The sequence below is a fragment of the Caloenas nicobarica genome, chromosome 10, assembly GCF_036013445.1.
Source record: "Caloenas nicobarica isolate bCalNic1 chromosome 10, bCalNic1.hap1, whole genome shotgun sequence".
Classification (NCBI taxonomy): Eukaryota; Metazoa; Chordata; class Aves; order Columbiformes; family Columbidae; genus Caloenas; species Caloenas nicobarica.
In genome coordinates this window covers 4,960,619-4,975,062 of record NC_088254.1, presented here as the reverse complement: position 1 = coordinate 4,975,062, position 14,444 = coordinate 4,960,619, and the positions used below count along the sequence as shown (strand labels likewise).

Genomic DNA, 14,444 nt, shown 5'->3' with positions numbered 1-14,444 from the left:
GAATTGCACTACTCATTATGCACACCCTCTTTTTTAATCCCTCTGTAGTTGTGACTGTGAATGTTAACAGACATTTCTCTATTCTTGCACCTTGCCAATGGATACAAGTCAACTGAGTGAAATAAAGACTGTGGAGGGGAATTGGAATTTAGAGCACTAGTCTGAAGGGTAGAGTGAAAGCAGCTCCACCCTCTGTGTTGAATGCAGCACCAGCAAATTTTTCCTCCTCGGTCACTCTTGAAGCAAAGCAGCTTTGCTGTGCAGCATCCTCTGTACGATGCTATCTGAGCACCCCCGTGTGGCACAGCTCGCTCGCCTTTAAGAGACTCACAAATGGTGCAGGGATGGTACAGAGGCTGTGAAACCCTGATGCTCCCAGGGGGTTTTGATATCTCAGAAGCACAGCATGAATAAACCATGCTGTGAAATCAGGCCTTGGTGCTGGGCTGTGAAGTTCAGCATGGAGACGAGCAAAAAGAGATGTCATGCTGCTCATCTGCACAGATCTATGTAACTAAGTGGTCCTACAATGTGGAGTTGCAGAAAGGCACAAAAGGGTGACGATAGATCACCTGATGTCCTGGGTTTTGGCAAGCCAAAGTCCATTCTAAGAAAGCGACAGAGATACCAGTATAGAGGCAATGGGAGAGGAAAGAGCATGGTCTGTAAGAAGCATTTTCCACTTAATAATTTGCTTTAGCTCCCAGTTCTCAAGCTGGCAGTGCATTTGTATATGCAGAAGCCAAGGCTGTGGTGTGATTTGGAGGTTTTTCAGATTCAGAAATCATCTATTCAAGAGCCAGAGTGCGGTGTTCCCTGAAGGAACCAGTTCTGGGATCTCCATGGAGCCCTGGTCTACCCCAGGCAGCAGCCCAGGAGAAAAACCTGTTAATGAAGACCCTAAAATCTCCCTGGCTGAAGCCTGGCTACTGAGAGAGCCCAGAAGAGGATGCACATCACTTCCCAGCCATGTGCAGCTGCAGATGGGTAGGGAAATCCTGTTTCTCTTGGGCCATTTCAGGACTCTGAAGAGACATATGAAGGATCCTGATTGCTCTGTGTTAATTTAGGCTGGACATCTGTTTCCTAATCCAAGCTTGCTCTCCCAGTAGCAAGGCTGCCTTGCCAGGCATAAGAAAAATGCACAGGCCAGGGGAAAGGCTGGGCCTGTCCTCAGCGATAGCTGCCTTGCAATCCACTTCCAAATCTAAATTGGTAGAAAAAGAAGGAAAATACTTTCAGCCAGAAGAGATGAGTATTGAACAAACTGTTCACTCCTTTCAGCTTTCAACTAGATCTGTTGTGGTGAATCTCCTGAGATAAGTCAGGGAAAACATGCTAGATTGAGTATTTTTCAGTATTGTCCTAATAATACTTAAACATTTTGAAGGTTCATTTTGCAAAAAAATGTGTCTGGTCTGAAATGTTGATGGAAACTAAATTTTCACAACACAAAGGAAACAAACAGTATTCTTTCCAGCTAAGTTAATTACAAGCATGAAATTAAAAGACAAGTTGAATATCAGCAGCGGAGATAACTTTTTTTCTCACCTAAAAGCTCTAATGGATCATTTTGAAAAATTAAGTCTATACGAGGAATGAAATTTGCTTTTTCAGAGTGGATTTTCCAATAGAACGTGGGGAATGTGCTAACAAATTCATGCCTGAAATAGGTAAATACTGGAATTTAAAAAATAGAGGACACTTGTAGACTGCACATACTGTTTGCATGCTGTGTTGATCTGTTGTTCCCAGTCATTTTTTCGTTTGGTGATTCGGGTTATGCAAAGACTGGCAAAATTGCTATGATGGATACTGAAAAATATCGCTTTCTCAGTACATACCAAGGACAAAGGCAATTTACTGCTTTTTTTGGTTTCCAGGCGTCTGAGCTACCAGCGTAATTCATGATCATAAGCCGTATGTGAAGCTTTTCTCCTTTTTGCTGGCTCTCTGTAAGGGCGAGGGTATCTTCTGGTATAATAATGCATCTGGCTCCGAACTGGAGAGAGACTCATTTGCCCCCTGCCTGGCCTCTAATGGCCTTTTCAGAAAGCTCTGGCCTTTTGCTCCTCTGTGAAAGATTTGTCCAGCCAGTTCCCTCGCAGCTGACTGGGGCAAGGCCACAGTCCGTAAGTAAATTGGAATATACTTAAGCCATTTCCTTATTTTTATAATAATTTTCTAAAATCAATGAATCAGATCTCATACTTATGGGGCTTACGGGAGCAGCAAATATGTCACCGTGCAAAGTTATGTGTGGGAGAGAGTAAATAAATCAGATTTTGCCCCATGGATCCAGCCGGTATTCCTTTATGACTTCTGGGCTGTGGGGATGTGCTGGCTGCGGCAGCAGCGCCATAGATTAGCGCCTCGTTGCTGCGAGATGCTCTGATTATATCGGTGTGATATATCATTTCAGTGCTTTGGAGGGTTTAATGGAAGCAACATGTAGCAGACATACAAGTGGGTTTTAATTTTATCTGGGCTGGTTTGCATGTAGAGTACCTCTTACCTATTTGTTCGGGGGAGGGTGTGACTTTCTAATAGCATTGATAAGGGCTTTATTCTGAAGCATCCAAAGTGAGGATGTCTCGCTCTCATGAACACTTCAAGAGAGTGTTTTATCCTCTCAGTATATTATGCTGCTTAGCATTGCGGAAGTCATTATTTTTGTTTGTTCTGTGGCCACGTAAGAAAACCTGGGTTTGAAAATAGTTCAAGCAAAACTGAAAAATTGCCATTTGCATTTGTTTCTTTTTTTGTTTTGTTTTAATTGCTTGGTTTTGGCATTTGCATGTCAATTCTGGAAGACTGTTCAGCCACTCCCGCTAAAGACGGACCACCAGCCTTCCCTTTGGGCATCCCTGCGTGGAGCCTCCTGCAGATGACTCACTGAAAATAGGGTTGGACACAAATTTGCTGTGCATGTTTGTTAAACGACTCCCCCTTGGACATTGAAAGATTGGATTTGTCAAAATTAATTTCTGGTGGAAACAGGATTGACTCTGAATCCGGAATAACAGGGACCAGATAGAGCCAGTGCAACAGCCCCTTTGCTGCAACTTCTGGTGATTTTTGCCATCTAGTGGCTAAAATATTCTTACCGTTTTCTGGGATACCGACACTGGCTTCTGCCTTCATTTGCTGTAGTCTCCTGCTACAGCGGAATTGAGCTGCTTTTGTAAAATATGCACGTTTCAGTGTTTGTTTTTTCAAGTGGAGGAGGAGAACGAGAATAGCAGAGCTTATAGAGGAACAGAGGAACCAAGGGGAGAAGCTCATTACGATAAAGCTCACCCATTGTTCAGCGTTCATACTCTGTAGATTGCAAAATACTTTCCCAAGTGAATTTACCCAGCACACCAAAGCTGGAAAGGCAACCCTGTCTCTCTAGGGCACTGACCCCTAGTGCCTGTGGCTCTCCCCTAACAGGATAAATGTTTACAGAATGCATTGTTTGAGAGCCTGGTTTGATTTTTCTCCCAACAGAACCTGTCCCCTGCTTTCAAGGCACAAAATGCATCCTGTATTTGAGCAGAGTTGCCTTGTTTTGCACTCACCTGTCATCGCAGCACAGGTATGAGGAGTAGTGGAGAACCGCTGGATCTGATCATAAGTCCATTTTACTCACTGTGAAAAATTCTCTTATAGTTAATTCAGGAGGGGGACTCGATTTGAACAGCATGGGGTGACAGCACTTCAAAGTGGACTCACCCTAGCTGCTCTCTGTATTTGCTTTCTCTCTTTTCATTTTTGGACCTTGTTTTTGCTAGAGAACTGGGTTGTTGCCAGTGAGCAGGTTGCACTGGGCAGTCCTACATGACACAAGGATCACCAGGAAATGTGCTGTAGATAAGGCTCTAATACCTTCTGCTTCACAGCTATCAAAAGCTGAATCTTATGGCACCAGAGATGTAATGGGCAGAGCTCTGTCAGCAGCAGTGCTTAAATTACAGGTATACCCACTATGTACACTGTCACACCAGTTTTGGTTGTTGGTTGGTTGGTTGGTTGGTTGGTTGGATTTTTGGGGGCTTTTTGCAACTGTAGGCTTGATGGTTTGGGCCTTTTTTTTTTTTTTTTTTTTTTTAGGACTTTGTCTTTAGAAGCTGGTTTAACTGAGTAATTCAGAGCATCCCTTTACATCTTGTACACAGGAAGGTAAAACAGGCTCTTCTAACCGGAAAACCACAGCTCTTTTTCTTTTCTACCTTTACTTGGTGAATAGAATTGTGAAACAACCCCACCTTCCTTTCTGGTAGGTTTCCATTTTAATATCAATATGATCTACAATATTCTGTTCTTACTGTAGTTTTTAAAAAATATTCTTTCTGAAATTGAGAGAAGTCTCTGCCAGATGAACTCTACAGACCACTTTCCAGAAGTCCTGTTCACCCTCTGCCACCTTAGATCCTGATGACATGGTTATGAAACCAAACCAACAGCAGTCTCCTTTGAGGCCATGGTCAACAGCTGTCTGTCCTCCTACCACACGGGGAAGACCCAATGTGGTTTTACCAACATGTCTTTCTGTGAAGCTCAGTGGTGGTACCAAAGTGTGGGGAAAACAAGTTCAGAAGCATCTAGTCTAAAATAATTTGCAACTGGGACTCTGTCTGCATTGCAAAAAAAGAAAAAAAAGGGGGAGGTGTTGTGCTCTTTTAACAGGGTGGTGACTACCAAGTCACTACCAAGTCCTGGGCCAGGCACATAGCAGAATATTTCACATGAGAATCATGTCTAACGTTGCTTAGTGGGGATGTGATGAAAACATTGAAGAATTCATTTTGAAGGGATGTTTTCTACTTGTTCTCAGAGGAGCGATAAACAGGCAAAACCACTCAGTGTAACTGGAAAGATCTCTGTACAGGTCCCAGCTGTGGTGTGGTGTCTAAGACACCTGTGGCAGAGAAAAGGTGTGAGCAGCACCCTTGCTCTGAGCAGGAGAGTCCCAGTTTCTGTCTGTCTATAGATCAGTGATAGCAAGAGCTGGCATGAGCTCTTATGGGAGGCTGCACTGTGCAAATTAGATCCCTTGTGATTCCAGAATGACCTATGCCGTTCGAATCAAAGGATTAAGCAATTCAAACAACTTTTTTACCTTTAACATAAAACTAAATTTCTTCATGTTCTCTTGGAAAGAGAGCAGCACGGCTCAAAAATGCCTATTCTCATCACCAGAGACCTTACCTAGGTTGGATTTCACAAGACCTGAGCAGAGACTTAGGTTTTTCAGAGTATGTGCCTGGGTCCATTTTCACAGAGTCCTGAAAGTTCAGAGTTCAAGTGTGTAAACTCTCTGTGGGTTCAGAACATTTTGGTGGAGAATAACTAACCATGGAAGGATGTGACCTTCCAAAATGACTTTTAGATTCAGTTCAAAAATGCCTGGTTTGTGTGAATAATACAGAAGATTCTGTATATTGTGTGACGGATGCACTATATTTATACACAGGAAGCAGCAATTGGCATTTTGTTACAGATGCCCTCACCTCACGCTCACTGAAATTTTCTATTTCAGGCATTGCAGAGAAGGGCAGAGCAGACATGGGCTTGAAGGAACTACCCTTTCCTGCGGTCTGAAGGAGATGGTAGTGGAAAAGGGGGAAGCAAAATGTAGGAAATCATATACATGAGAAGAGACAAGCAGAGCAAATGACAAAAATAGCTGTTGTCAGACTAGGCAGAATTTAACCAGCTACTGTGTGTTTACATCAGTTATTTTACAAAAGAACAGAGTTCCCAGAGGCTCTATTTCAGCTGAAGCTCAGGATGTATGTGAAAACTGGGCTCTGTAGTATGTTCTATTTTCATGTTGTTCTGCTGAAGACCTGCCCAAAGCTACTGCAAGGAAATTCTCAGTCACCTTGCAGCCCGAAAGGTGTTTCCTCGTAAAGGCACGAGCTCTGCTGAGAATCATCTGTGGTGTGTCGAGACATCATTACTGTGTGTGCCAACAGCAAACACTTGCAAACTTGATCTCGGTTTGTAACTCAGCTAAAAATCCCCAGTTTCTGCGCATCCTCTCCCATGTGTGCAACGCAGAACGTGGAGAGTACAAAACTATACAGCAGTTTAAACTTCACAATATGTAGTTCCCTCTCCCCCACTGGATATTGGTGTAACCTGGCATTTGCCAAGAATACATGGCTGTAGCTTTGTAATAATCTTTTTCATAATTTCTTCTATGGTTAGAGGCTATGAAATTGTTATTCAGATATTATTTTTTGTAATTAAAAAAGTGGGATAACAAGGCTTTAAAATTAGTACAAGGGAGGAATGAAGATATTTTAAAAATGCGCTTTAGCGCTGACTTGTGACAGGTGAGCTCCAGGGCTGCACCTCGGTGCAGCATCCGTCCTTCCCCCGCCCGCTGCGCCCCTCGGCAGGGCCCACTCCCCGCCTGCCCGGCCCTCTCCCACCTCCCACCCGCTCAACAGCTACATTTGCAACTGATATTGTCTCACGCTCCCTTCCAATACCTGTTCTTTGCCCAGTGTAGAGAACGGCAAGTGTGGTGAGGTGGGCTAAAAATCAACAAAGAAAAAGGCACTTCTGCACTGGACAGGGAAATACATTGCTTTATCTTAAGACTCAGTGGATGCTAAAATGCTTTGGGGTTTCAAATAAGAAAAAGCCACAAGAAAGCTCCATTGGGGGCTGTTACATACAAAGCTGCTGCTGGTGTAGCAGCTCTTGAACCACCAATTGCTTAAGGCTGGAAGATTGTTTAGGAAAAAATATTCTGATCTATGCCCTGTTCTTCCACTTTTCCCTTGGGATCTAGTGCTGGGGATAGAATATTAGGCTGAAGGGCTTTTGTTTGGAGCCTGTGTGACCCTTCTTGCAGTCTTGCACTTCAATTCAAATGTGTGCGTCCTTCTGTACATTAGAATGAATTTACTAAGGCCTATAGTAGCTGCTGAGTTAGAGCTGTGTTGTGAGTTGGAAAGAGGATGTCTCCTTTCCCTATAGGCAGTAGTTTCTGGCAGCTGCAGGGCAAGCAGCCAGAACACCTAAATTTGCCTGAATCAGGCTGGACTATTGAATGACTGTGTGCTTTGACTGTTAGGCAGCACTTACAGGAAACTTCTATTTCTTGAGCTGAAAGCTGGAATGTTTGTTTGCTCTGCCCATGGTAACCAGCTCCAGCGTCTTTTAGAAAACCTGTCTTTGGTTTTGTTTTATTTTTAATAGAATAAAAAGTTCTTGCAGCTTCCCTCATTTGTAGCACGTTTCCCTCATTTGCAGCACGTCTGCCTCTCTGATTTTAGTTTTGTCAGAAATTTTTCTAGAGCTGCAGGCTGGCCGTGGCCATTTCCAATACTGTTTTAAAAAAGAACAGCAAAGACTCACTGAAGTCATCGTGCTTCCAGTAGCAGAGTAACAGTGCTAAAAAGTTGTCCCCTGCTACCTCTCAGGCCAAAGCGAGTTCTCACATTTCTGGTGCTAAGGAGTCTGTAGGTGAAGGCACAACATTGTCCTCTTTTCCCAGGTCACAATGTTACATCACCGCAGGTAGTGAAGTGTCCTGGTACAGTCTTGGCTTGTAGTTGTCTCTGCCAAGCAGTGCTGGGCTGTAATGATGCTCAGGGGCCAAGCACTGGAGCAAACGCATAGTATGGAAACCTGGTGGCTGCTGTCACCTAGATTTTTCTCCAAGGAATGGAAAGTGGTCCTAGAGCTGCTGGTACATCTCAGCAAGCCTTCCCTACTATCTTTCTTTTGAGTCAGCAGCATATTTCTTCATCTGTGTCTTTCGGTAAGTAAAAATGGGCAGTTGAATCCATTTATACATTTAGCTGAGTTCTGCAATTTGCTCCGGCTGAAGCAAAAGTTTCAGGGAGAATGGAAGAGCCTGAAAAACTTGAAATTGTTATTTTCTTTGATTCAAAACTAAAAACGTTTAAAATATGAGGGAGGCTTGGGAGAGACCTGTTTTCTACAGTGACGGCCACCACCTGGTGCAATGCGTCATAGACTTCTCCAGGCTTCTCCCCATTTACTTGTATTTACTCATTGTGCTTATTCTCTTCATCTGTGTAACTCCTTAAACAACCGGATGCTGAATGCCAGAAAGCAAAGTGTCCTCTCTCTGTTTCCAAACAGATACAGTGAGACATTTGCTCTGATAAAAATACCAGCTCAAAGCTGGTCACTACTCAGACCAGGTGTGGGTTTATGGAAACATAGTGAATCAGCTCTGCGGCATGCTTTGTTGGTGTATGCAGCATTCTCTTTATGCCAAGCTGTAAAATCACTGGATCAAAGGGGAGCTGGGCCTGAGTCCAAACTTCCCCCAACCTCAGGGGAACTTGGATCCGTATCCCAACTCTGGGACTTGGCTCTGCCTCTAAATCAAGCTCTTATAATCTCTTAGGGAAAGCCAGACCCATGAATTATCCACTAAGTCACAGAAGGGCAGCCAAAGCTGTCTTGTTTCTGCACACATTCGCTCTGCCTGCCCTGCATTGGCAATAAAGAAATTTAGGTGCAGCTTTTCATTAATCCTGGAATTCTGATCTTAGCCTTTGGTTTCAAAAGAATCTATCTATTCTTAATCTGCTATTTTAATTTCAAAATAATTTTCCTCCTCCTTCCTTTCCTCCAATTAGATCTGTGAATTGAGACACCGGGAAGGTATAAGCCATCTCCAGCAGCCTCTGCTAGGAACCTTGCTGTACCTTACTGCACTGCTCAGAGGCAAGGGAGAGATGGAGCAGTAGGGGAGGAGAGGTTTGCACATTCTCTGGAGTGAGCCTCCGTGCTCTCCGCGCTACCAGGCACTTGGGTTAATGCCACAATTTCCCCATCAGCCTGGATGTGCCACCGCCGAATCAATAGCAAATGCTACGGGTGACTGCCCAGCACTCGCTTGCCATGGTGGTGCAAAGGCTTGAGGTCAAGTTTCCCAATAAAATACGAGCAGGAAACCATGCTCACGCTGGGAGTGATAAATCGACGTGAAAAGGAGACTGCAGTTGAGAAATGAGATAGAGGATGGATGAGGGTAGCAGGCCCCAGGGATCAATAGAGCTGTTTTGTGTTTAGATGGAGGTCTTCTCTTTTAGACTTGTCTTCTGTGACCCCAAATCTTCATCCTCTTCCACCTTATTACTGTATTATTACTTGTTACAGTAATGACAAAACGTCTCATTATTGCTGCTGCCATCAGTAATAGCAGCAGTTTATCTGCAGTGTTTATTAAGTTAAATTCCATGCCAACATATATCTTCTCCTCCCAACACAATTTATATGTGATCTAAGATAGTAGTAGAGGAGACAGAGAAAAATAGGTGTCATTTTAGTGTGTTCCAGTACTTCCATTGATTTGTCTCAAATGAAGTCACTTCAAAGAGGTTTAAAGTTTGCATTCATAAGCTAAGCCTTTTTCCTGCTCTAGAAGCTAATTTGTGGTGTCTTTGCACTTTGAGTTTGGTCTGTCACAGTCTCTCGGTGTCCACCCAGCTTCCCAGAATTGCCAGTCCACCATAAACTCTCCCCAGCCTCTTCTTTTGCCTTTTTTCTGCACCACTCAGTTTGCCTTTGGAAGCAAATATTAAACGGTGTTAGCTAGTTAATAGAAATTAAAATTTTTCTCAGTAAAGACCTGTTGGAAATTCCCAAACAGATATTTTTGTGAGTCCTGCTTTGAAGGACCGTGATGTTTCTTGATTTTTTTTTTCCTGTACACTGTGAAGCACTGTGTAACACACTGAAGTGAGCAGCTTATGATCCCATTCATAGACGAAACACAGGAGTCTGATATTGCTTCCAAAATGTGTTCGTTTACACTAGTAATAAAAGAATTCCTTACTTGATTTCTGTTTGTCCTCCTGCTTTTCGGGCGATTTGAATCAGCTCTTTCCCGTATCTCTCTTCTGCTTGTGCTCTGTTAAAAGAAACACTTATTCAATTTCTCTTAGTGGTACCAGGATCACTCTTACACAAGTCTTGTAATTGCATCTGAGATACAAAACGTGAGAAATGCATTATCTTTAATTTCTCTATCTCCTCAATCCCAGTGCAATTAATTACCTCAAAAATATTTTAGGTGAGCTATTTCTAGAAGAAATGAGGTGAAAATGAAGCCCATCTCCATGGCTTGGATTACCGTGGAGTGCTATGTACAACTCTGTCCCCAAAAAGCAAGATTCAGTTGGAAAAAGAGCTGTACAGAAGTGTAGCAAGGATGCTTAGAATGGAGAGCCTCTTGTGCAAAAGAAACTAGGAGATAATGACTGACTCGACCCATCAAAATGAAGGCTGGGAGCGGAGCGAAGAGGTTCCAAGGGATCCATTTAAGGGAGGTTGTAAATAAATGGGAGCTGGGAGCAGCAGGAAAATTTCTAACCATGAGAAACATGAGGTGCTGCTTGAGCAGTTGCAGTGGAGACAGAGGAGCAAGGAGCCTTGTCAGTTGTGAGGTGAGACTGTGACAGTTTTATGGAGGGGACAATATGATGTGGCATCTCACCTAACAGGGAACTGTAACTAGTGACTCAGGAAACCAGTTCTGCTTCTATGCTTAATAAAGATTATTTCTTTGCTGTTTTCCCCTCCCTCAGCTCTGGAAGAAATTTCTATTCTCTTTCTTCTTGTTGTTGTTTTTGTTTAGTTTTTAAAAAGGTGTTTGTACTAAATACGAGAAGAACGAGATGCAAAATATGGTGACAGGCCACACAGAGCTATCACTTCATTTTTGTGTTAGATGAATGAAATTTCATCAAAATGAAAATATACTCCAGAGACACATAATGCTGCAGAAGCAGACTAGATTATTTTTCTTCTGATTTTAATAACAAGAAACATTTTTGTGTCAGAGGCTTTTCACATCTTGGTATTGCCTTTCCCACTTTCTGGTACTCCTGTGCTCAGCTTCCAGGTTTCCCTGCAGCCGTCAAGAGCTGGAGCATATTTTGTGTTTTAAATGTGGGCCTTTGTTCTGGAATATAACTGCTTTCTCACTCCCCAGTCTCTTATGCCCTCCATTGGAGCAGGCAGGGCTATTTGTGAGCAAGAATAATTTGATATAGGTGGAAAACTGATGAAGTGTTAGTGTAGCCAGGGCAGGTCGTTTCAGGATTCAGGGCAGTTGCTGCAGGAATCCTTCTGGAAAATCTGGCCCGAAGCCCATGATATAGGCAGCCTCCAGGAACACAGATTCATCCCATGCTTTGATCTCCTCCTAGGTCATTCCCATGAAGGACACGAGGACAAGCTGAAACAAACGTCTTCCAGAAATAAACTGGAAATAATACCTTCTTTCTGCAAGTCAGCACCCGCTTTCTTTTCTCCTTTTCTTCCTTCCCCAGCGTGCATGTACACACACGCACGTATGCACGCTCACTGGAATGTTTTGGGGGTGTGCAAAAGCTCATGGAAACATTTGCTCTTGTAGCTTTTGGATCTGCAAAATGTGTATTTTTTTCTTCTTTGTGGAAAGTCCTTTGTGTTACCACCACAAACCAAGAAGAACCTTATCTTGCAACTTGCAGAAACCTCTCTAATGTGTTTCGGAAAGGAACACGAGCGTATATAGCATCAGATGCATGCTGCGGTGTAGAGCCTGCCTGCAGCCTGCAGTGTCATTCTGGTCTCTGTAAGTTGTGAGTCACAAAGGAGCTATTTTAAACAGTTAAAGCTAAGCTGCCATCAGATAGACGTGACTTCAGGATGGACTGACGTGCGGCAATAAAATATGCTTCCACTGGTGGTCAAGAAAAGAAATGCAAATAGCTTCAGGTTTTGATGGGAGGCTCTTCACCCTTTGTGAAATAGTGAACATTCAGTTTGACAGCTCACGCCCCTGTGAAAGGCCCAGTGCTTGAATAGCAGCCTTCAGAAAAACAGCCTAAAACCAGAAAACTAGATGGGGACAGCATGGGAAGAAAGAGCACGCTGTGACTGAGGAAGGTAGAGCAATATTTATAAGGACACAGTTCTGAGATGAACTGCTCTAGGATTACCTGCTGAATATATAGTCTATATTGTGTGGTCTTTCCTACAGGTCATGCATAAGCATCTATGTGACACATCCTACATGTTAAAGTGTTGAAACTCAGCCACTTAAACACAGAACTAAATTTCAAATATTTTTTTCCTAAGTCGGTAATACAAAAATGAATGGCAAAGGAGCAGCCGTATAATGTGCATTTTCTCACCTATTAAATTTTCAGGGGTCCACAGTTGTTGTTGAAGGACCCCCAAGAAGCATGTAAAGGATGGACATAATCTACAATATTGTTATTCAAAGTCTAGTAAGGTCAGCAAATTATGTGGGCTGTCCTGGGTGTCTGGGAAAGGCTTTTGGTAGCATCTTATATAGCTTTGTCTATGTTTGAAAAATGGCCTATTTTTGGTAGTTGCAGGAAACTGAAACAGTGCCTGGGGCAACAGCACATTTAAAGAGAAAGAAAAATGCACTTTGTAAAAGGGGAAACTTAGTAATGCTGCTTGTTGTGGATGTATGTGCTACTGTGTGATTCTGGATCAAGAACTGCCTGAGTCTTAATGGACCTCTGGATTTCTGTTTCTTTCTCCCCTCTCTTCTCAAATCTTGGACATTTCTATTTGTTATCTGCCTTCACAAATGATGTCAAAAGGCTGGGAGTCAAATCACTCAGGCTTTTCTATGCAAACTAGCGTCACTACCAAATCTAGAAACAGTCTGCTGTTCCTTTCCAGATGCCAAACAGAAGAGAAAATCAAGGCTGTTCACACTTCTTTCACTCTGATTTTCTTACCTCTGCTTGAGCAAATCCTCCACATCTTTGCACATCTTCCTGCCATCCAACAGCCGCTGTACGAGCACCTCGTAGCCAGTGTGGAGGGTGAACTCCCTGCACTGAAGACAGAAAGATAAAGACTTGAGCTGATTTGTGCACATAGTTTACAGGTTTATCAGATGCCTACTGTCAGTCAAATGGAGCAAATTAACTTTCCAGAAAATCCAAATGGACCTTTAGATTTGCCCAGAACAATGGCAGCTGGGGCAGGGCTAAGGGCACAGGTATGAGTGAGGTTTCTCCGAAGTGAAAATCTGTAAAACTTTTTATTAAATCAGGTTTGCTTTTTAATACTGAAAAAGCGAAGTGGTTGGCAAATTCTGCTGTTCGGAAAGCAGCACTAGCTGTCTTTTTGGGGAAGTCACATTTGGTGTTGGGTGCGGGATCTTTGTGGAGCAGAGATGTATAGTAGCTCTTAAGGACAACAGATCCTCTTCCCATATGTTTTCTAAAAAGAATGGTGAGGGTCAACTCGCTGCCGCGGGACTCTCAGTAAGACAGTGACCTGCTGCCTAGATGTGAGTGGAGAAGTGAAGGAGTTTTGTGGTTGTGCCGGTATCGATACACAGGGCAGTGGTTGTGGCACTCAGTCAGAGGTGGGTGTTTCAATGGGAGGATCCATAGCACAGGGAGACAGTTTGCCAGCAGACAACACTTGGGTTCTGATATGCCGTTAGGTCTTCCTTTGGGATTGCTGTAACTACTCTTCTCATTGTTTGAATCAGTCTGTTTCCAGTATATAATAAACTCAACATAGCAGGGGTTTTAAAAAGAAAAGGTAGGAGGTAAGCATGTTGGAGAGCTTAGGAATGTGGACATTGGATCTGCAGGACATTGAAAGTCTGTGTTTCTGAGACGCTTGCCCATGAGTGCTGCTTCTCTTGCTTTCGCATCCACCACCCAATCTCCTGTACAATAGATGGGTTTCACTGGTGCCTTCGAGTATTTTTGCAGCCTGTCCTGTTCCATGACACCACATGCCAGCCAAGGCGAGAGTGATTTTCAGCCACCCACACAAGAGAGGTGAGGCCATGGAGCTGGGTGGGCTTTGCTGCCCCAAAGCCAGGGCTCTCATCTCCTACCAGGGCTCTGCACGCTGTGCGGCTCAGGGCTGTGCTCCTCTGCTGTGATTCATCATATAAGTCCATGTATCAGGATTATCCCTGTCCACGTCATCCACCAGAGAACACTCCTGTGCATCTCAGACAAAAATATCCAAGTATTGAGAAGAAAAACAATTAGTCTTGTACTGCTTTAATCTTTTTGCCTACTTCCAGATTGTAGTGCAGCGATGGTAAGTCAGAGTCACAACACAGTCAGTGCTGCTGAGGAGATGCTGAGTGCCCAGAAAGGGAAGGGAATAAACTCGCAATGTGCTCTGAGTGTGGCACTGGGAGAGGATTTCTGTGTTCTACTCCTGGTCCTCCCGTTGGCTCACAATGGGATCCTGACAAGCCATTTTTACTCTAAGAGCCTCAGTTAACCAGTACATAGTGATAATGTTATTGAAAACGTAGTGGTAGACATTTTCTGAGCTTTATGTTATAGCATTATGGTAAAATCACGGACTGTGTAACTATAAAGAGAATGAGTATGTTCCTTCCCCTAAGCAGTTTATGTACAATACAATTGCTTATATATGAACTGAATATA

At 43.3% G+C, this 14,444-nt stretch overlaps 1 protein-coding gene across 1 annotated transcript in view; it reads right to left on the bottom strand.

Moving 5' to 3' along the window:
- PSTPIP1 (proline-serine-threonine phosphatase interacting protein 1) overlaps window positions 1–14,444 on the bottom strand; it is a 45,682-nt gene that overhangs the window by 17,848 nt on the left and 13,390 nt on the right. Inside the window, exons 2-3 of the mRNA XM_065641904.1 lie at window positions 12,750–12,850; window positions 9,821–9,895 (exon numbers count right to left, since the gene is read on the bottom strand). Coding sequence (XP_065497976.1) covers window positions 9,821–9,895; window positions 12,750–12,850 — 176 coding nt within the window. The remainder of the gene's footprint in view (window positions 1–9,820; window positions 9,896–12,749; window positions 12,851–14,444) is intronic.